Here is a 23,537-nt window from a genome sequence, read left to right as displayed (position 1 = left end):
GGGTGTTGGCCGAGGGAACTTTGGGTCGCCCGGAGCCGGGCGATGGCGGCGTGCAATTGTCATACTCACAGGGACCCTGTGCTAGGCTTGGACCACGTGCCTAGAAGGACGTCAGTAAGTGTGTCATTAAAGGGCAAACGGGATTCGGAAGTGGAAGCCCCTGGATGAAGCACCTCAGTCAGGAGATTAGTCCTGACCTGCACTCCAGGACCTCAGCTTCCCGCTTTACCACCATAGCATAGGATGCCCTCTCCTTGGTAGCCACTGTTGGCAGAGAAAGCATGCTAGTATCTGGCTAAGTGTCCAGTCCACTGGCTTCCTCAAGTTCCCCATACCAGTCCAAGTTCTCCACAGAGACATCCTGGTTTTCCAGAGGGTCTATAGACCCCTCCCATTCCTCTCCTGAGCCTAGCACATTCCCAAACTGCTCGGGTGACAACATAGAACCTCTGGGTTTAATCGAAGTCGGAATTTGCATTGAGCGAAGGAATTCCAGCTCCGTGTCGTCGGGATGAGGATGGGGCTGGCACCGTCGATCGGCACCGGAGGCGCAGCAGGCACCGACTTCGGGTCTGACATCGGGGGAGGTCGCTGTGGCACAACCGGCGTCATTCCGGATACGGGATCAGATCCCTGAGGCACCACCATCGCCTTGGCCAGACCAAACCACGTCGAACCCAATGGGGCCCCTTTAGACTCCGCGGGGCCAGAGTACTGACCAGCTAGTTCGTTCGGCTCAAATACACAGTGCATGTCTTCGTAAAACTCATTTGAGCGGTAGTCGCTCCGGCTCCCGGAAAGGGGGGGAGGTGCAAAGTCGACTGGCTACGCAGAACCGTGTCTAGAGCGTCGGTGCGCCTTACCTCTCTCAACGACAGACGTCAGCTGAGGCGAAGATAAAGTCCGCTTGGACTTCTTCTTCTTCTTCTTATGCCTCTACCCCGAGAGTCCCGAGTGGAAGGAAGAGGACTTAGGGCTCTGGGAGCGGTACGGTGACCTCCTCTTCTCTGATCGGGACCGAGACCTCTGCGGAGTCTCGCTGGTTGGTGTCAACTGCCGAGCCACGAGGGGCTTCATCGTCTGCTCCCTCAAGGCCTTGGGAGCCATGGCCCGGCAGTCCTATCACGACTTCAAATCGTGGTCGCTCTCTAGACACCAGAAACAGGCTAGGTGGAGATCGGTGACCGACAACATGCATGGCAGGCACCGCACGGCTTGAAACTTGTCTTCCTCGAAGACATCCCTGGCACACTAAGTGGAAAAATAATTCTGAATTCGACAAAAGTCGAGAAAAAACCTGCCAAAAAAAGTAGCTCTTCCTGTACCGGAGCTTAACTGGCGCGGAAAGAAAAGAACTGAAGTCCCTGCGCCTGGATGGCTCCTATATAGGCACTGCAACGTCATAACTGACGCTGATGACGTCACGTGGAGCCGAATGGAGCCACCAAACGCTGCACGCACGGGGTATTGCTCAGCAAAAGTTCCTGGATCCAGCCAACCACCTGGGAAATTCAAAGGTAAGGAATCTGCACATCTAGAAGTGTTTATCAGATCCATATTTCAATAACGACACGTTAAACATTATTCATAAATAATAATAACAAAGTGCTGAGGTGTCCAACAAAGTAAGAGGGGGCCCTGCCTCTAGACGTCATTGATGAAAAAGCACTGAAGGGAGGTCCAATGTCTTTACTTGCAGTTCTGGAGCAGGCCGTAGCTACTGGGCTGTACCTTACATGGAACTGTGTACCACCGGGGTTGCAGGGACATGAATATCATCACACTCCAAATGGATAATAAAGTTACTTGCTCTAGGCCCTTCAAATCCCTCTGATAGCGATACAGAACAGTCAAGACTTAAACAAGAACATGTATTGAATTGCAGATAAGAACATGACATAGTAATCAACACTCAAAAACAACGTCTAGTCATCGCTTTATCTTTATAGAAGAATAGGGCATTTATCATTACATAAATCAAAAAGAACAGTTGAAATTAAGACATTGAGAAAAAAACTGTAGGTGCAAGCACTTTTGTGACCTAAGATAGGAGCACAATGGTATTGTTGCATTTACATGCTAATGTATTGGCAGTATTGAGATTTGTAAGAAAAGCGTTACCTGTAGCACTCAGTTTTACACTTGCAGATTCACATGCTGGGCAGGCTCCGGGCCTCTGAGATTAACTTTGAAAAGTAAAAGTTGTTTTTCTTTAAAAATTGCTTTTGGTTTGAATCGTGCAGTGAATGAATTCTGATCATGTTTCCAACAGTCGCGACCCACAAGGATGCAGACCTCACCTTACATTGCATGCAGCTTTATTCCCTATTGGGAAAATAGTCTGTGTCTGAATGCTTAATATACCTAAATGGTAGTGATGCAAGATGATGGACATCCTCCAAATGCCATGCATCCAAGTACAGGGAGGAAAGTAGCCCTTTTTGACATGGTCATCCCCTCTTTTTGCCTGGTAACTGATGTGATTTCAAATGGAAGTGCACTGGGTTCCTGCTAATTAGGTCCCCGGTGCCAGAGCACTTTTCTAAAAACTGTACAATTGTTTCTCCCAATTGGCAAAACCTTTAGCACCCTCTGTAAGTCCTTAGTAAATGGTAACTCTAGTATCTAGGGCCTGAGGTACTAGGGAGGGTCCCCCTAAGGGCAGCAGCAGAAATTGTGTCACCCCAAGGGACCCCTCACCAAGCACATGCAGGGCTGCTATAGGAGGCTGCGTATCTTGGTGCAGACAACAATAAAAGCACATGTCCCACATCCCTGTGTGCCATGTTCTGTAACACTGCATGTAATATTTGTAAGTCACCACTACAGCAGGTCTGAAAGTCCTAAGGCAGGGAGGGAGCTGAATATTATATGTGAGAGTATACCTGCATGAGCAGATATGCCCCGTGCCAGTAAGTTCCATTACTGCCACTGCAAGTTGACAGTGAAGCCATTTTACAACATGTGCTCAACACTGGAGAAAACGAGCTCTTCAGCTACATAATGGCTTCAATGAAGATAGGGATGTTTGGTATCAAACATCTCGTTTTGATAAACCCACACAGATTCCAGTGTTGCATTTACCAATACATGCACACAAAGGACACGTTAGAGGGGCCCCCCCGTTAACCTACTAGCCTCTAGTGTGCTCCCTGTTTGGCTTCTGCCAGCCTGCTGCCGAGACACTGTTCTGATGTCCTAGGGTGACCAGAACAAAAGCCTGTCTGGGAAGAGGGTGTCACACCCCCGCCCATAGGATGCCCTGCTGATTTGCCTTCCTAGCCGGCAAGCATCAAAGAGCTGCTGCCTTTTAAATGCATATTTGGCTCCCCTTTTAGAAGAGGAAGCAGACCTCTTCTGTCCAGAGCCCCTTTGGCACCTGGATTGGTGGGAACATTTGTTAGTCAGGTAAGTGTGCACCCCCCAGGCAAGAACCACCCCTAAGGTGGGCTAAACTGAGTTGGACACGACTTTTCAGAAGTAGCTGATTTGTGATGGCATACTTAGGAATTCTGGGACAGCGTTATGCCCACTTCCCACGGGATGTGGTCATATAGGGGGCATAGTGACACCAAGGGTCAGTAGCCCATTTGCACTACGCTCCACTCCCTTTACACCCCTAAATTGAGTATTTAGGGGAGCCCCTGGCACCAGAAGAGCAGATCCGGATGACCTGAAGAAAGAAGACTGACCAGAAGAGTCGTACAGCAAGATAAGAAGGCCCAGCAACTGACTTGGCACCAACACTGCTGGCCTGCCTGCTGACTTGTTCTGCAGCTGCTGAGTCCCCAAAACCTGGTAGACCCAAGACCTCTCGAGGGACACCTAAACTGTCCTTTGCATTCTGCAGACAGCAAAAGAAGGACCAAGAGGACTCCGGCCCCACCAAAACCCAACGCCACCAAGCACCACTGCATCCGAGCCCCCCAGCCTGTGTCGAACTGGGCCAACGGTGTCAGCGGAGTCCCAAAGCCCTCAAGGCTGAGTCCACTGTGGAGTGACTCCTTGAAGTTAAACGTAGCCTCTATTAGCAGGTCTCCTCAACTGCGAGTATTGCTGGATGAAGAAACCCGACACCTCAAAGAACCTCTGCACCGGACGCCCTGTCAAGAGGAGCAGAGGACCAAATGCGTCCCCACGCCCCCCAACATTGCAAGAACCAATGCCACTCATTGGTTTAACCGCTCTGGTCTATAAATCCCTTCCTGCAGCCTCTTTCTACAGCAACTTTTCTCCATATGATAAAACTGGGCACACCACTCTGTTTTGCACCTCTGCACTCAGTTACCCTAGTGCCGCTGGTGGTGGTCTGCTGGTGGTGCCTTTGGATCTTGCCCACTACTCACCTTAACTCCTGAAGAAGGGTGCCATAAGTCGCTGAAAAGAACTAGTAAACCGCATATGATTTTCCTCCAATTGGTGAACATTGCAGAACTCAGAAATTGCACTTAATGTCAACTTTGTAACCTGAAAAGTATTTCTCTTCAAAAACATACTTACCTGAATGATTTTCTTCTGATGCCTAAACATATATAAAGATATGTGCTATTTTTTATAGATTGGTGTGGATCTCCTTCTTGAGTTGTGCGTCTCATTTCTTGACCATTGTGAGTATTTTCAGAGGTCTTGCACTCCTCTGTGTTAAGCCTAAGGCTCCTCAACCACACTACCCCCGAAGACAGCACCTTGGGATTGTCATTGCAACCCCCTATCCACTCATAAGGGAACCCATGGATTCTTTACATGATATATCTCATTTTGATAGATCGTATAAAAGAGCCAGCTTCCTACAACATGTATCTACTTTCACTAGTTGCAAACAAAGTAATGTATTCCATTTACTGCATGTGTTGCTGCAGAGCACCTGCAGTGCGCAAACTGCAAGATAGTGAAACTTCTCCTGTAAAGCGGTGGCTTACAGGAAGTAAAGATGGTAGTATTAAAATCTGCTTTCGTATGGTTTGTCCAACTTGTGCTTCCCTTTGTGCTTATGTATAGACACAATACTGTATAGTAACAGTGTGTGTACTGAGGGCTATGTTTGTACTCTGTGAATGACAGCTAATGGTATATTCCCTAAAAAGGTATTTTAGACCCCTCCTTTCAAGCAGAGTGTGCTTTAAGGATGCTAGTATGTGCTTAGCTTTAGCTTAACAAATATGAATACACTTCACAATCCATCACGGGGGAATGGGTTGTGAAATGTATGTCATTTACTATAAGTGAATGTGCAAAAGCAACAAAAGTTGATTAGCCTTTCTAAATATGCATGTATGCTCTACGTAATCAAAGAGAGCTCCCTGTGCATCTAGCAAATGCAAAGATCGCTCTGCCAGTGTTTGTAGTTCAAAAAGATGTTAATCCAATGGATTGGTTGATATGAAAAGGAGGAACAACCTTTAGGAAGAAACATGGTTGTGAGCATAGCACTGCTTTGCATTTGTGCATCTGAAATATGGTTCTTTCACGAAGAAAGCTTATAATGCAGCAGTAATAACTAAAAAAAACATAGAAAACCGTCCTCCATGAAACTAAGTCGAGTAGAGTGCAGAGGCTCAGAAAGTGGTCCCATAAGTGGAGATCATACAACATTCATGTCCAAAACTAACTGTAGGTGTGACAATACTTCTTAATCCTTCAATAAAGGCCTTAAATACTGGAATATTTTTTTTAAAACTGGCTCCAATTCAATTGCTGTAGGAAGCTGGCTCTTCATATAGTGGACCAAAAAGAGGAACACTGTGTAAAGAGTCCAGGTAAATGCCATAGGAAATTACAGAGGCACAAATAACACCCCAAATGCTCTCTTTTGTGGCAGTGTGGGCCAGCAGATCGGCCTGTCAGAGGGTAGTGCTAAGCATTTATTACACACAGAAAGACAGTAAATGAGACACACACTCCTCAAAAAGAAATCCGACACCAATTTATAAAAATAACGCATACTTTTATATACATTTAGATATCAAGATCGCCAGAATCGAGTAAGTACTTTTCGAGGTATGAATTATTTCAATTTTCATAAATGGACACATTGTATTTTACGAACCGGCATGGTTATCCTATGGAGCAAAAACACATATTGCATTAGGGCACTTAGCAACAACTTATGGGACTGTTCTTCTGGACTTAATGTGAGAATGGGGCATGGTCCAAGGCCACAGCAACAGATCACCTCAGGGGGCTCTGGGACGTCCGGGTGCAGAGGTGTTTCACATGTGAGGTGTCCAATCCACTTCAATGAGAGAACGGTCAGGTCAGAAAGAGGCTGCAGGCAGGGACAGGGGGTCCAGGCTGGGGGAACCCACATGAGGGCTCGACCCTTGAGATCCTTGCGCACCCATGGACACTGCTGGTCCACTTTTTTGACTGTTTGGCTAGGGTGCAGTGCTATCTCTTGGGGTCGGATTGCGGTGCAGGAGTATCTCGCAGTTGGGAGAGGCCTGCAGAAAGAGGCTGCAGGTGGCGGCCCGAAGTCCATTCTGAAGACACCCAAGCGTGGGCTTGGCTCTTGTGGGTCTGGGGACCCCGTTGGCATGGTCACCTTCCTTGGACTTGTGCACGGGTGCATAGCTGCTTCAAGGCGTTTGGTAGCAGCGGTAACAGACTCACATCTTTGTCTTGGTTTTGCAGAAGAGGGGCAAACTGGACAGCCGAGCCACTCACGAAGTGGGTCTCACTGTCCCTAAAGTCCCTCGACGTGCAGGTCGATCTTCCTCAGCGTTTGTGTCCGGACTGGACACAACAAGCCTTGGCTGCTGCAAGGGGTCCCTTACCCAAGTATTGGTCCTTGTGTCCTCCCATTTGACACATAGACAGATCTGACCTTCAGGAGTATAGGGTCCTTCTCTGTCACGGCGGTTCAGCGGGGAGCGCAGTCTCGGTAAGAACACTGCCAGAAGCCAAGATCTGCTAATGTTCCCGTAAACCTCTAAGTACAAATCCCATGATTACGTGGGTATTCTGCCGTGAACTAGCGTGGCCACAACAGAGGAAGCACATGAACAATAGTGCTTTCGGTTCAGGATTCTTGGCTGTTGGATTGAAGTTCCAGTGCTGACGGAGTGTGGTCCGGTAAGGGTGCTTGGTGCAGCAAAATTCTTGAATACATCGATACAGTGTATGCAAACCACGCATAGAGCGGTTTTGAGTTCCCGCTGTTCTCTCGTGTTGGCAAGTCGAGGCTTCGACTCTTGCACAGAGAGAGAATGCGCAGATTGGCTGAGTGGCACGCAATAAGAGTGTGTGGAAACCATGAACTTATCTGCCGCTTGTCCCTTCTCCAAGGAGTTATTAGGGAATTAATACTTTGCTGCTGTACTTGTTGGAGAGCCAACGGTTAGAGGCTCCCGCTTTGTGAATGCAAGCCAGTGATATTCCAGGAGGCAGTCCCAGCCTATGGAATCATTATCTGCAAAGATAATCAGGTTATGAAATATTGATATCGAAATAACCTGTTCCAATGAACTTAAATATCCCTGTGATGTCTAGTTTGATTGCTAGATATTGCAAGTAAACAGGGAAGCCATCTTAAAGTATGTACTGGATACTGGTCAAAACAAGTTCCCTAGCTAGATAATGGCTTCACTGAAACATATGGTGTTTGGTATCGGACACTTCATATTAATAAACACACACTGATTCCAGTGATGGATTTAATAATACATGCACCCAGAGGGTACCATAGAGTACCCCCTGTAACCTACCAGCCCTTTAGTTTGCTAACTACTCCAAGGGAGTTTCTTCAGGCAATAGGCAAAACACTGGCAGCTCTCTGGATATACTGGAGGCTGCATGTTTATCACAATGTTGCGCAGCCTGCAACGACAGTCTGTGTGGAATTTATATATGGGTCCCTAAGAGTGGCACTGATTCGCTGCAGCACTTAGGTACCCTCATTAGTACCCCTGCCCTAGGCACCTGGAGTACCATTTGCAAGGACTTAGAGGGGTGCTAACGTCCTTAGCCAATTGTAGCACAATTAGACCTTACCTGGTTTTAGAGAGGGAGCCTTGGCATGGAGTAGCAGGCCTCAGTGCACTGTCAGAGTCGAAACACAGCATCTAGTAGCTAGTGGATGGGAGGGGGTAACTGTAACAAAAGCCCAGTTCTCTACAGTTGCCCTTACATCCATCATGTCCTTCTACCTTATCACCCTCTCTTTCTCCGAAAACCTAGAAGTATAATATAACTCCGGCATAGGCTTACAACTTTAGCTAGGTTCCAAATACTCTGCATCAGGAAAATCTGCACACGTTCTCTTCTCTACCACCAAGTATCTAAGCAACAGTCTAAGAAAGAGTAAGCTTGATTTCTACAATAGCTTAACACATCTCCCACCTTCAACACAAAATGATAAATTTTGCTAGCGCAACAATGTACAAAGTACCATATTTCTCACCTACCTACATCAACTAGGATGCTGCTCAACAAAACAGTCCGGTCTAACCGAAAGGCACACTCCATCTGTGTCACTACAATTCACTGACCTCCATGTGCTAGTCATAACTAGGGCCCTTGTGTCATACTGTAGGTCGTGTTTAAAGTTAGTTGGTCGCAAGTCTGGATCACGCTCCACAACCTATTCAGAGAGATCTCAACCCTTACCATTTTCCAAGAGGCCAGGAAAACTCGCTTTACCGAATATGAAAGGTGTGAATTGGCCACATCTTGCTGTTTATTGTGCATCCCACTTTACAATTCCTAAACACAATACTCTCACACTGGCCTATGCTCGAAGTAATCTGCAAATATATAACCTTTTTAAATATCCAATATTTTATCTCCTTTTCAATAATAACATTTGTCTATGTCTGCACTCGTTATCCCACCTCAAGTATTCAGCACTATCCCACATGTAACCACCACACCAGCGAACTATGTTGTGCTTGGACCAGTTACTCTGCACAGCACATGTGTTTCAAGGGCTTTAATCGCATCAAATACAACACAAATAGCCACAGAAAACCAACTGTTACCTGTACGAACATGTTTGGATTTTATTACACAAAAAACAAGCAGATGGTACGATGCCGAACATACTTATCAAATGCAAGGCTCTTTTTGATTTAAATCCTCAAATTCCTGCTATTACATAGTGTCTTGGGAACACTGATGTCCCTTCCCAACAAAATACCTCCAGAAAAGCTTTCACATAAGTAGCAAATGTCAAACTCCAGAGAAATGACAAATGTATGGCACTAGCACCAAAAGAAATTGCACGAGTTTCTTTGACAAGGTTATAAAATTTAAGGAATAATGTCTTCCATGATGGAAGTTTATATTTTATTTCTAGTAATCCTCACTTCCTGCATCTTGTTGGAAATTTGGCCTTACTGCAGGTTAACACGGATTTTGTGGCCTTTTTGCAGATCCCTATTTTCCCTGGCCAGAGAACTCTGTGCATTTTACCCCTGCTAAAGTGCCTTATGACAATTGCAAAATGTGCGTTTATTGTAACTGTAGGGAGCTGGCTCTGTATATACTATACCAAAGTAAGGTATAGCATGCACAGAGTTAAGTGGATCTCCAGAGGTATAGCAGAGGCTAAAGTAAACAATACCATACTCTCTCTTGTGGTAGTGTGGTTGAGTAGTCAGGCTTATATGAGGGTAGTGTTAAGCATTTGTTGTACGCACTCAGGCAAGAAATGATGTCACACACTCAAAGACTGAATCCAGACCAAGCGTTTGTATAAAAAGTTGCTATTGTGTTATTTTTATTACTAGGACCAAGATCTACTTAGTAGCAGGTAAGTGATAAGTTCAATACAATGATATTTGTCAAGATACATTGTGTACTGGCTTTGAAGAAGCATACAAGTTAATTTGCAGTAGACGAAATGGGTTGTAGACACGTTAGAGTAGTTTAAATTACTTTTCAGTTACTGTGTAGTTACTTTTCAAGACTGGGGTGAAACAAACTAACGAAAAGTTTCTTACCTGTCGGTGTAGTTTTGCAGCTTGAAGATCTTTCTGGATTCACTATGCTGTGCATTATTCCGCGATCTTGTGGTTGGGTCCGGATTCGTAGTCTTTTCTTTGTTTTTTTTTTTTTTTTTGTAGCCCAGGTGGGCGTCGACGTCCACCATTTGGTGCACCTCCCGTGACGTCGTCGTGCTTCCTGCGGAAGTCCCACCTTTGGGGCGCCATCTTCAGATCCTTTTTTCCGCCGTTGGGTCTGGATCGTCATCGGGAAGCTCCAGAAATTCACTCGGAGGAAGAAGGAAGAAAAGCGAGTTTCATCGATAGAATCAAGAGAAGACATCAGGAATAGAACAGATTTCATCAGGAGCGCGAAGAAAGAGGACCAGCGAACCTTTTTTCTTCGACAGCCTTGGAGAATGCACGCTCAGAGACCCTGAGCGAAATGGACAAGACGCCATTCAAGTTCTGCCCAAACTGCCACCACAAGTTCGCGCAGAAAGACCAGCATCCGGTTTGCAACCTCTGCCTACCGGTGGATCACCGGAGTATCGACTGCAACGCCTGCTCAGCCTTCCCACCTTTGGGGCGCCATCTTCGGGTTCTTTTTTGTCTTTTTTTTTTTTTTTTAACCCTAGGCGATTGATTAATCCTTTTGTCCATATTTCTGTACGTTTCCACTTCTTTGATCCTATCCATTTCACCCCCTCTTCCTCCAGCCTCATCTTCCTGGCGGAGGTGGGTGGGTTCGCTAGTGAATCCAGAAAGATCTTCAAGCTGCAAAACTACACCGACAGGTAAGAAACTTTTCGTTTTGCAGCGTGAATCTTTCTGGATTCACTATGCTGTGCATAGATTTTGTAGCGGTTTTCCTACTTTTGTGGTGGCTGGGTGGAAGATGATCGCTGGTCGTTGAAAATGTGTTGTAGCACCTTCTGTCCGACCTGTGCTTCCTTATTCATTTGAATGTCCACGCAGTAGTGCTTTGTGAACGTGTGCACAGATGCCCAAGTTGCTGCGAGACAAATGTCTTGGATGGGCGTGTTTGCCAGGAAGGCAACTGTGGCCCCCTTCTTCCTTGTGGAGTGAGCTTGGGGCCCCTCCGTTAGCTCCTGTCCAGCCTGTTTGTGACAGAATTGAATAGTGAGGGTAATCCACCTAGCGATGGTGCCCTTGGTGACTGGTCTACCCATGAAGCTAGTAGCAAAGGACACAAACAGCTGCTTCGACTTCCTGAGTTCCTTGGTTCTTTCAATGTAGTGCATCACCGCTCTTCTGGCATCGAGGGTGTGCAGGGCCTTTTCTGCGGTTGTAGTCGGGTTTTGGAAGAAACTCGGTATCTGGATACTCTGATTCATGTGGAACGCCGACACTACCTTGGGCATGAAGTGTGGGTCCGTCCTCAGGACTACCCTGTCTTTGTGAATTTGAATGTAGGGCTCCTGCAGCGTTAGTGCTTGAAGCTCACTCACCCTGCGTAGTGAGGTTATGGCCACTAGAAAGGCAGTTTTCATCGTCAACATTTGTAGAGTGGCCTTGTGAATGGGTTCAAACGGCGCCTTCATGAGCTCCGTCAGAACCACGTTTAAATTCCATGCCGGCGGCGGCAACCTTTTCGGGGGTGCCATTCTTTTGGCTCCCTCCATGAATCTCTTCACCACCTGCGAGGTGAAGAAGCTTCCACCCTTCTCACCTCTGGTGTAGGCAACGATCGCTGCTAGGTGTACCCTTAGGGAGCTCGAGCAGAGGTTACTCTTTAGAAGGTGTGTGAGGTACCTCAGCACAGTTGAGTCTCTTGTCATTCTGTTTTGCAGGCCCTTTTTCCTGCACCACACCGTGAATCTCTTCCACTTTGCGCTGTAGCACTTTCTTGTAGTAGGTTTCCTTGCCTCCCGTAGCACTCGCATAGTGCTCTGAGGTAACCTTAGGTGTGCGAACTCTAGGTCTTCAGGAGCCATGCTGCTAGGTTGAGTGTCTCTGGCTCTGGGTGCAGGACCTCCCCGTTTTGCATTGAGAGCAGGTCTTTTCTCCTCTCGAACCTGTACGGTTTGCCTTGCGCCATTTCTTGAATCTGTGAGAACCATGTCTGCCTCGCCCACTGTGGAGCCACCAGGATCAGAGTCATGTTGCTGGTTCTGCACTTGTCGAGCACTCTGTGCAACAGGGGTATCGGTGGAAAGGCGTAGGCAAATGTCCTCCACCAGCTTATCCATAGGGCATTTCCCTTGGATTGCTGATCTGGTTGCCTGGACGCGAAGCTTCGGCATTTTGCATTGTGGCGTGTTGCAAATAGGTCTATTGTGGGAGTCCCCCATCTCTGGAAGATTTTCTCCGTTTCCTGGCCATTGAGCTCCCACTCGTGTGATGCTGAGGTCTGTCTGCTTAGCCAGTCTGCCTCCACATTGTCCTTCCCTGGTAGGTGAATTGCCAGTAGATCTATTTTGAGAGGTATGGCCCATCTCCAAATTTCCTGAGCTAGGGATGAGAGGGGAAACGACTGTGTCCCCCCTTGTTTGTTGATGTAGAACATCGCCGTGGTGTTGTCTGTCTGTACCAACACTCTCTGGCCGAACAGGTGTCTCTGGAATGCCTTCAGGGCTAACAGTATCGTTTTCAACTCGAGGTAGTTGATGTGGCGGACCGCGTCTTCTGGGGCCCATAGACCCCTCACTCTGAGGTTGTCCATGTGCGCTCCCCATCCCTTCTGCGATGCGTCCGTGGTAATGGTCATTGTTGGGCTTGGTGGTGTCAGGCTTCTCCCCGTTGTTATGTTGTCTCTGTTCCACCAAGTTATCTCCTCCTGCACTGCGTGCGTAACAACCACTAGATCCTCCCAACTTCCGTTTGCTTGTGACCATTGCTGTTGCAGCCATTCCTGGAATGGTCTCATGTGCAGGCGTACATTCGGCACCAGCTGGATACAGGACGCCATCATCCCCATCATCTTGCTCACCGCCCTCACTGTCAGAGCTCGCCCCTTCTGGTAGAGCTGCGTCTCCTTCAGTAGAGCATCTGTCCTCCTGTCGCTGGGCACTACTGTACTGTTGAGGGAGTTGATCTTTGCCCCCAGGAAAATCTTTACCTGTTCCGGTTCCAGCGATGATTTTCCCCAGTGGATGGGAAATCCCAGATTTGTGAGGGTGTCTGTTACGCGTTTTGCGTGCCTCTCGCACTTCTCGCGTGAGCTTGCCTTGACCAGCCAGTCGTCCAAGTAGGGGTATACGTGTATTCCCTGCTTTCGTAGGTGTGCCGCTACCGCCGACAGGCATTTCGTAAAGACCCTTGCCGCAGATTTTAATCCGAAGGCCAGGGTTGTGAACTGGTAGTGTTCCTGTTCGATGTTGAATCTTAGAAGGCCCTTGTGCCTTCTGTTTATTGGGATGTGAAGGTAGGCATCCTTGAGGTCCACGGTGACCATGAAGTCCCCTTCTCTTATCTGTGGCAGTACCTCCTGCAGTGAAGTCATTTTGAACCTTTGCGTTCAGATGAACTTGTTTAGGTAACGGAGGTCCAGTATGGGTCTGAGGTCTCCGTCTACCTTCGGCACCACGAAGTAGTTTGAGTAGACCCCTTTGTTGCGTTCCCTGAACGGCACCGTCTCTATGGCTCCCTTTTGTAGGAGTTTCCGCGTTTCTTCTCTGAGTATTGCCAGTTCTTGGGCCGATCTCTGCCTTCCCTTCGGCTTCCTGTTTGGAGGTTTTTTCTCCAAGTCTACGCAGTATCCGTACTGCACGATGTTCCGTATCCACTTGTCTGTGGTTATACGCCGCCACTCCTGAAGGTAGAACCTCAGCCTTCCGCCTACTGGTGACGTATGCTCGTAGGCTCTTGAATTTTCTCTTCCCCCTGATGACACTTTTTTGCGCCTCACCCTTGGGGACCTTACGAGGGTAGGCGTCTTCTTGCGTGCTGAGTCACTTCGAGGAGGGCTGATCGCCCCCTCTCCTCCTTTGGCCACGTCCGTTCCCTCTCCCGCGAAAGGACTGGCCCCGAGGTTGATATTGCCAGTTTTGCTTCTGCTGACTTTGTCCGTGACCTTCGCCCTGCTGACCTTGCTGGAACGCCTGGTGCGACGTCCCCTGTTGGCTTCCACCCCTACCGTAGGGTCTCCTCGAGGGATTTCCTCGTCTCATTCCCCTCAGCTGTAGGGCCCCCATGGACCTCGCCGTCTCGTTTTCCTTCTTGAGCTGGGTGAGCTTTTCGTCCACCGTTGCTCCGAACAGTGTCTCTCCGTTGAAGGGGGTGCCAAGGATGTTGTTCTGCACTTCCGGTTTGAATCCCGAGATTCTTAGCCATGCATGCCTCCTCTCTGTGACCCCTATGGCCATGAGTCTTGCTGAAGTCTCTGCCCCATCCAACGCCGTCTTTATACAGGAGTTGGCGATGTTCTTGCCTTCATCCACCAGGTGAGAGGCTCTCTGGCGGTATTCTTCGGGGAGGTGCTTTACTAGCTCCCCCATCTCATCCCAGTGTTGGTATTGGTGTCTATTGAGGAGTGCATTCGAATTCGCCATGCGCCAGTGCATTGCGGCGTTCCTCTCGACCTTTCTGCCTGTGAGGTCGATCCTCCTGCTCTCCTTATCCGGAGGTGGCCCCGAAGTTGCTGGAACGTTGGCCCTTCTCCTGGCCGTGGAGGCTATGATGGAGTCTGCGGTGACGCTACCCTTGATGTAAGGTGGGTCCAGGGAGGAGTGCTTATATTTCTTCTCTGTCCTGGGCGTGATCGACCGGCAGGTGGCAGGCTCCTTGAAGGCTTCTCTCCCCTGGATCATCACGCTTTGTAGCATGGGGAGGAACTGACTCCTAGTCTGGATGGGGAGCAGTGTTTCGACGAGAAAATCGGCTTTCGGCCTCTCCTCGTCGAGTTTGACGCCGAAGGCCATTGCTGCGCTCTTCACCACCATATTGTATACCCCGATGTCGTCGGGTGGCGAAGGCCTCGAGGGGTACGTGTCCACGGCCTCCTCCGGGTTTTCGGTGTCGAGATCGTGCCATTCGACGTCGTTGCTGGTAGATGCCGCCGAATCGTAGAACGACTGTTGGTCTTCTTCCTCGGCTTCTTCCTCATAATAGGGCTCCTCTTCTTCCTCGAGATCCCTTGTCAGCCCTTCGGCGTCGAACTCGCCTTCGACCTCGACGACGTCCGCCGATGAAACCGTTGGAATCTTGAATTCCTTCATCCTGGCGTCGAACTCCTTCTTCCTTTGAAGGATGTTCTCCATTTTGGCCTCGAGCCGCCTCTTCTTTTTCTCCATTTCGGAGATGCTTTCGGCGTCGACCGCGGGTCTCTTCGATGAAACTTGCGTCGACGTCGAACGTTCTTTCTGCGTCGATCGGCCAGTTTCATGGGACGATTTCGACGACCCTTGCCTTTCGGCGTCTTTCTGCCCCAGGGAGTCCTTTTGTAAGGATCCGCTTGGCCTTTTGTCCGAAGTTCCCCCTTTGGACGTCGAAGTTTTCGGCGCCGGGGCTCCCTTCGTGGACCTTGACTCAGTTTTTCTCGAGTCACCCTCGTGTTTTCGAGGTGTCTTTTGATTTGCGCTCGACGATTCTCTTACCTCGTCTTCTTTTTTCTTGTCGGTCTCTACGACCGTGAAGTTTTCGGCTGTCTCGGCGACGTTGTCCTCGTCGTCCGTGTCGAGGCCCAGCTCGTAGAGTGTCGGGGGTTTCCCTTTGCCATCCATGTTGGCGTTGGCTCTTCTCTGCCTCTCTCTCACTCTGAGTGTCTTCGGCGCGAAGGCTGAGCAGGCGTTGCAGTCGATACTCCGGTGATCCACCGGTAGGCAGAGGTTGCAAACCGGATGCTGGTCTTTCTGCGCGAACTTGTGGTGGCAGTTTGGGCAGAACTTGAATGGCGTCTTGTCCATTTCGCTCAGGGTCTCTGAGCGTGCATTCTCCAAGGCTGTCGAAGAAAAAAGGTTCGCTGGTCCTCTTTCTTCGCGCTCCTGATGAAATCTGTTCTATTCCTGATGTCTTCTCTTGATTCTATCGATGAAACTCGCTTTTCTTCCTTCTTCCTCCGAGTGAATTTCTGGAGCTTCCCGATGACGATCCAGACCCAACGGCGGAAAAAAGAATCTGAAGATGGCGCCCCAAAGGTGGGACTTCCGCAGGAAGCACGACGACGTCACGGGAGGTGCACCAAATGGTGGACGTCGACGCCCACCTGGGCTACAAAAAAAAAAAAAAAAACAAAGAAAAGACTACGAATCCGGACCCAACCACAAGATCGCGGAATAATGCACAGCATAGTGAATCCAGAAAGATTCACGCTGCAAAATAACACAATTTAAGCATCACAAGACATCAGAAGCAGGTTAACTCTTTTGAAGGCACCAAGTTACTTTTGTTGCAGTACAAGACAGTTCAACACTTAAAATATTTTTCAGAGAAAACCCACCATACAATCCTATAGAGAAAATGAAGTGTTAGGTTTTCAGGTGAGTAAACGGTTTTGGGCAAAGAGTTTTGGGGGGTAGAACCAAGGTTCAGGTTGGCACTCAAGGGGCAACACCAGCGGCAATAGTGCAGCCGGGTTGTTAGTCATTGGTGCTAGGGGGCACCTCAGTTGGGGACTACTCACGGTAGGCCACTCGAGCATGGGAGGCAAGCTCCTGTGGGTAAGTTAAGGGTAAAGGGGGCCCCAGGTCAGCACCAAGTCCACACCACCAGCGGCGCAGGGGAGGCCAGGTGCAGGGTCCTTTGGCGGTGTCGGGAGCCCAATGCTTTCCTATGGAGATTGCCGGTCAAGGAAAGAGACTGAAGGCAGGAGCCAGAAGCATGGAAGAACAGGACCAACGACTGGAGGATAAAGTTGAAGAGTTGCTGGACACCGTCGGTCGAGCACCTCACGGGTCAAGGGCTGCGGATGCAGGGGTGTCTTTTTGTGTCATGTTTTTCTCAACGGTTCCGGTCGGGAGACCCTTCAGGATGAGGCTGCAAGAGTCGAGGAGAAGGTCGGAGAAGGTAGTCCAACATTGGATTCTAGGTCAGGATTGCCGGTGGGACCTCACTGGAGTGTTGGGCCACTCTGACTCGGGCCATGGGCATCGGGTGCAGAGTGATGAGGACTTGCAGTTTCAGCTGGATCTGGAGTCCTGGCCTTGGTTGCTGTTGGACAAATCTGGTGTCCATAGGAGAGTCTTTCTGGAAGGCAGGGCAGGTCACCGGGGTTCTTAGAGGCTGCTGGCTGCAGGACTGGCAGGTTTCAGCTTGCAGGGGTTCCGAAGTAGGAGATGGGCTGGGGCCAAAGCAGTTGCCGTCGTCCTCTGTTCTGTAGCACGGCTTCGGTTCTTTTTCTTGTCAAGTCGAATCTAGCTTATGGGTTTCGGGCTGCCCCCTAAATACTGTATTTAGGGGGCATTTTAAGGGGTCTCCAGGTAGTAGCCAATGGGCTACTGTCCTTAGGGTGACTACACCCTTAGAGCCAGTGCCTGCCATCAGCAAGTTAGCGGGCACTGAAGAGTGGGCTACACCTTGCCTCCCCCACTTGAGGGGTGGGGTTGGCAGAGGTGGGCACACCTTCTGGGCTGGTCTATGTTTTTGCATCTGTTTTCCTGCCGAAAAGGGGGTGAGAGAGGAAAGGAGCCTGCGCCTGATAGCAGGAGAGGCTGGGGGCTGTGTTGCAAAGGTGGCAAGGCTTTTGAAGCTCCCCTGCCACAGATGGCTCTTTCTGACCTGGGGAAGGTATGAACACCTCTGCCCAGGAAAGGCCTTATTTCTGGGCCCAGGGAGCAAAGGCTCCCACCCCAGGGGTCCAGAAACTTGCCTCATGGTGGCAGGCTGGTGTTCACCAGTCAGAAACCCACCAGAAGCTGTTTTGGTTCAGGGGTCCCTCCTAGAAGGGACCCAGAGTGAAAGGAATAATAAATCTGAAACTGGAATCATTGTAGGTTTGTTATCCTAAGATGTTTGATACCAAACATCCCAGGATTCAGTAAAGCCATTATGGTGCTAGGGATCTCGTAGTAACTGGTTTCCAAATCATATACTCAGGATAGCTTTACTGAGCACTTATAATATCCAAGAATGGTGTTAGTTATTATAGGGGCCTGTCGGCTCATGGAAACAGGCCTTTACATGAGACATGGTGCACCCTAACTTAAGGATGATGTACCTAGGTATCATGCAGTGCTGAGCAGGTATGGCACACAAGGATATGTGCCATGTCGACTCTTCATATTTAGCTACACCAAAACATTTAGGCTGCAATGGCCGTGGTGCACGTTTGTGGTGAGAGATCTTGGAGCATGGCATAATACATGCTGCAGCCCTCGGAGGCCTTTCGCTGTCTACCAGGCCCTTGGGACTATAGGCACCCCTTACAAGGGCCTTACAGGTAGGCCAGTGCCAATTATGGGAACAACGGTAAAGAACACAGGCCCTGGGACCTGACTGGCACGGACCCAGGGCACACTCAGTCAAATTGCATCAGGAATCTGGCAAAAACGTTAGGGGCAACCATTAAGAAAGGGCACTTTTCTAATGCAATCTATGTGATTAATACAATAAACTTGATTAATACCATAAGTGTCTCTGTGCTCTTCCTTTCAACATGATGAAACTAATATAGCCCGAATTTACCCGACCTTCAAGTCCCTAAAATATAGTAGCTAATGTATACACAGAGCCTATAAGTTAAATGTTACCATTGGGCTGAAGCATATATTGTGCCACCAAATGCAGTGACAGGAAAAACATGACTGGAAGCCTGCCATGTGTAGCACAGTGGTGCAGGGTTTAACTGAAAATCCAACCTGTTAAAATAACTCCTTTTGGCAAGCCTAACCCCATGTTTTAAATATTATTGTCACCCCTGATCAGGCCTTACTCCCAATTAAGGAAGGATGCATGGTATTTAAGAGTAAGATATGTAAAAGTTTAATGTCAAACGTGTCCTCAGAGTGGAAAGGCCCAAAAGGCAATTTTTGCTATAGCAGGATTAGCTGTTCCATAGGAAAGCATTGGGATACAGTATTAAGTTTAATGTTGTCACCGTCTAGAAAGTAGCTAGAGAAACTCTTTTTAGTAGTTAAACAAAATCCAATGTAATAGTTAAGTAGAAGTTACCTTTTGTCTATCTAAATCTTCTAATGCCTTTCAGTGCCTTCCTGCCTGCACATGGCAGATGACTGTGCCCCTGTGTTAATGTGTGGACTTCTCCCAGGTGTAAACAATTGGCTGTCTGGAATGGGCAAAGATTGCCCCTCTGAAACTGGTAGAATAATGCAGAGGAGGCTGGAAAGATCCTCTTTGACAACAAAGTGCCTCATCCTGCTTGAATATCACATCCTGTCTTAAAGGTCTCCAAGAGTTTTTCATAGAAAACTTGGGGCGCACTTCAAAGAGGTCTCCCCTGTCACAGCAAATGTTAGCTGACACTTAGGCAGGATCCTTCTTTTGTCCTGCCAGGCCTTAATCACAGTAGGACTCTCTTTGACATTACAGTGTCAACGCTGGTTTAACAGGTCTGCTGGATTTACATATAACATTTGGAGGGCACTTCAAAGGAAAGAAACACTTTGTATGTATCCACTGTCTGGTTGCTGAACGCTTGGCTGTGAAATTACCAGACTTCTGTGTCTGAGTTTGTTGGGGGTAAAGACACTGCCTAAAATTGATGTGGGAAGCCACAGGGATTACAATAGTACACTCCCTGCATCCAACTCCAGCCCTAGGAGCCCACGTTTAGTGTGGCAGAAGACTGCAACCATCTTGAAAATGCCCAAAGCTGGTATGGTTAGCCCTGGGAACCTTTACTCCACAGGTTAGGGTGTCCCCAGGGGCCATTACCACTCTCTACCTTGTTCCATGCATAAATGTGACACCACCAGTCATTCATTTCAGAACACTTCTTGCGCTATGGAAGATCAGAAGAGGTCTAAACTTACCTTCGCAGACCTTAAAAGAGATTCGAAGACTTGATCTGACCTGCTACTTGTACTGGGGAGAAGGCAGTAATCTCCCAAGGGTCATAAGGCTGGCCTTCTGTTAAAGTTACAGGGACAAGCTACAAAAAGCCTTTTCCTGGAACTGCCCAGCTGATCAGTGGCAACTGCTTGTAACCCTGAGAGTATCTAAATGCCTCAACTGAGGCCCTGGAGGGCTTTGGATGTGTATTCTTGTGGTAGATTGAGACTAAAAGAACTAAAGCCAGAATGTAAAACTTTTGACCAGGACGAACCTTGCTAGTGTATCTGACCCACGCTCAACCGCAGATGGTCTCAAATTGTGCCTAGGCCCCGTTCTACAGCGTCCATTGACTATCATTGGCACTTTGGGCTACTTGGTGTTATTTCTACTTAAAACTTTAAAATTCACATCTCCAGTTCCCCTTTTTAGATTTTTGTCATTTTGGTGTCATTTTATTTAATAAATTGTACTATATTTTTCTAAATGGGATTTGGAATTTTTAATTATTTTTCATTTCAACTTTATTACTGTTGTAGTAATGCATCAATAGTTCAAACATTGCCTCCAAGTTAAGCCTATCTGCTCTGTGCCACAACTACCAAGAAGTGGAGCTCAGTAATATTCGGTGACTTTAGTGGCTCACCCTGATGAAGATTGTGGTTATTACCAGAGGTGGATACCTACCCACCCAAACTAATGACTCAATTTCTTACACATACCTTTCAAATATCTTATTTTAATCATGAAAATGTGTCTTGTGTAATTAAATTGGTCTTTTCAAATCCCACAGAAAATATTTTTTTTCCTTAATCACTGTGCTGGTATCTAGTGATTTCTGTGTGCCTTTCTAAGGGGACAAGTCTCACATGTCTGTTCAAACTGAGAAGTACTTAAAACTTCACTTAAAGATTGTTAAGTGTACAAAATATTCATTCGTACACGAAGGTGCCGTAAGCCTATTAGATGCCGAGATCAGAACATTCAAGCAGTAATAGTGTTATGTAAGCTTTTGTTATAGATACAACTGCATTATATGTAATCACTTTGCCTAACCAACTGGAATGGCACAATGTTAGTATTGGCCAACTATAATGTTTTTTTTCTCTCCTTTTTAGGTCTCGCCTGACCCAGCGCATGCGCTGGTCTGGCAAGACTTTGTGAGGGCTCAAAAAAGCGCTACCACTGTAGCCTAGAGCTACAGTGCATGTGCGCGGGCGCCTCACTTTCGCGGCCGCACGGCAGCTTTGATGTTTGATCGCGATCACTGCTTTGATGTTCTCTTCGCTTTTTTTTCCTGTTTATTACTTCTAAGTAGTAATGGTGGCACCCTTGCGCCGCAATTACTACAGAGCAGTAATCAACAGAAACAAGCATTGGCATAGCCAATCGGTCTCACTTTTGGGACCTTATAAGTATTTAGTTATGCAACTGTTGCATGGCTAAACACTTATAAGGTCCCAAAAGCGAGACCGATTGGCTATGCCAATGCTTGTTTGGTCTTGGCCCTGCGAAGTGGTGTGTATTGAAGTTAAATGAATAATTTAAGCACCTTGACAATTCCTTGCTAAGCTATATTGCTTCTTGTCACATCCGTCCTCTGTAAGGTCTTTCTACAAAATCAATAAAAATATGTTTTAAAACAAAATCGCTTCCTATGCATTTGTTTCATCATCTGACAAACTACATATTATAAAAGACAGTTTCTTTTTGTCAAAGTTGTGAAAACAAACCTATCTCGAACAGAAAAGGAAGCAAGCACTAATAACACAGTACAGCACATAGTAGCTCATCTTTAAAAATACCTACATCAAAGAATGCGGCAAACATATCATCAGATTCTGTGAACATGTCAGGAGCCAAAATCTTTTTCTGTGTTGTACCTTAGATAAGGAAACACATGTTAAAATGAAATTCATTCAATCAGATCTACTTGGTTCAGGTCCTTAATATCTGTATAAACTATACATCTTCAAAAATAAATATTTCTTTTTGTGTGGTTAACATGCTCTAATTTCAGTAGCAACTGCTTTCTGAACTAGCCATATTAACATAAGTGAATCAAAACATGGAAAAGACGTCGTAGCAACTGACTATTGTGAAGATTACCCCCACTTAAGAGAACAAGAGTATGAAGAAAGTACACCTGGTAAGAAACATGATTCTGATAATGTTCTGTATCATAACATACATCAGGCTACTTTATCACATTTAACAATTTGTAAATTAAACTGTCCGCTCCACCGTCCTACAGCAGAGCTTCAATCCACAAACTTCGCTCTAGTATTGCTTAATTAAAGAGGCCAATGATAAGTTGTGTATGAAGGTAATATTACGTACTTGTATTCCTTGTTCTCCATCGTGGGAACCATTGTTGAAGGCATAGTTACTTGTCCGGCAAACGTGGAAGGAACTGAAGTACTTTTAAACATCTAATATACAAACAAGCAAACCCACAATCTCCCGCCTTTATACTCCCCAGTTAAGATGTACAATACAGCAATCAGTACTTTCTACGTTGTGATAGACAACCAGCTGATTTAGTTGCAATAGCACGTGTGTATATATATATGTACACACATATATATATACACACACACGCACATACTTTATTTTATATTAATAAAGAATGGTACGGGGATCCTTCCATTACATAAGAGATGGGAAAAAAAACCGAAGCAACTCCACATAAAAGGCATGATATGGTGTTGGACCTGATCGATAGCTCAAAGGTGCAGTAGCAAATTTGAGCTCTCATGCTGCCACTTGTTCAACTCTGGTTTTCTAAGTTTCTTTTCTCCTTTCACTTAAAGAGGATTAAATACATTTGAATTTTGAACGAACAACTTCTTATTTTTCTTTCACAAAAAGATTTATGTTGTAAACTGTTCAGAGATCCTGCAAATGGAAGAACTAATCAAATGTTTATGTCTATCAATGAAAATCCCATGATAGATATCAACTACGGAGTTTAATGTTTTTGTTCTTAAGAACAGAATGTTTCCACTGACCGATTTTTAAGGTGATAGTTCAGAAAGGTACAAGTAGGTGGAATTAATCATGACAACTAGAATTCTATTGCCATGCTACATAAAACAAATAAATGTGCGTAAAAAGAGAATCCTGTAGCCTTTTGCCAAGTGTCCTCATCAATCAACAATAAAAATGATAAAAAAGATCAGTACTACAAGTGTCTATTACAATATATCTAAGGTTGTGCTTTGGCGGCCTCTGGGGAGGCCTCAGAGATCCACTTCTCTAATAGCTGGCTTAATATTGCAAACGTTTGCATGAGCAGCCTCTGAGTTACTCTATAGTGAGTTTATTTAACCTTTTTAATGGTGGCTTCTGTCATGTCAACGAGGATGGCATTAAAAATGTACTTGTGGCTTATCTGTGCCTCAATGGTTCGGGCTCCTGTTGCTTGTGGGTAGTATTTGCTGGAGGCTCAACATTGCATCTAAGAGTCTGGCTTTTGTCTCTCCTGGATAAACGCCATAAAGTATTTACTGGAGGGTTAACAAGGACTCTGGAGGTAGGGTATCTATCACTCCTGGGTGGACTCAATAAAGGTTTTATTGGTGGCCCAATAGTAACTTCAGGGGTTGGGCCTCCATCACCCTAGACTGGATTGCCACCAAAACCTGCATAGTGGGAGTGCCTCATCTGTCCAGACAATCAAGCCTGGGCACCGAATAAAATAAAAAG

General features: G+C 46.9%; 1 protein-coding gene across 16 annotated transcripts in view; it reads right to left on the bottom strand.

Annotated features, from left to right (window-relative positions):
* Positions 1-23,537, bottom strand: part of PRP4K (pre-mRNA processing factor kinase PRP4K) — a 632,535-nt gene that overhangs the window by 382,459 nt on the left and 226,539 nt on the right. For all 16 annotated transcript variants that reach the window (XR_014962111.1, XR_014962103.1, XR_014962108.1 and 13 more), the window contains exon 7: positions 21,639-21,712. Coding sequence is in view for 1 of the 16 variants with exons in the window: in XM_085607184.1 (XP_085463310.1) it covers positions 21,639-21,712 (74 nt within the window). In the remaining 15 variants the exon portion in view is untranslated. The remainder of the gene's footprint in view (positions 1-21,638; positions 21,713-23,537) is intronic.

This window comes from Triturus cristatus, chromosome 5_2 (genome assembly GCF_964204655.1).
Source record: "Triturus cristatus chromosome 5_2, aTriCri1.1, whole genome shotgun sequence".
Lineage (NCBI taxonomy): Eukaryota > Metazoa > Chordata > Amphibia > Caudata > Salamandridae > Triturus > Triturus cristatus.
This window is presented reverse-complemented; position numbering and strand designations above follow the sequence as displayed.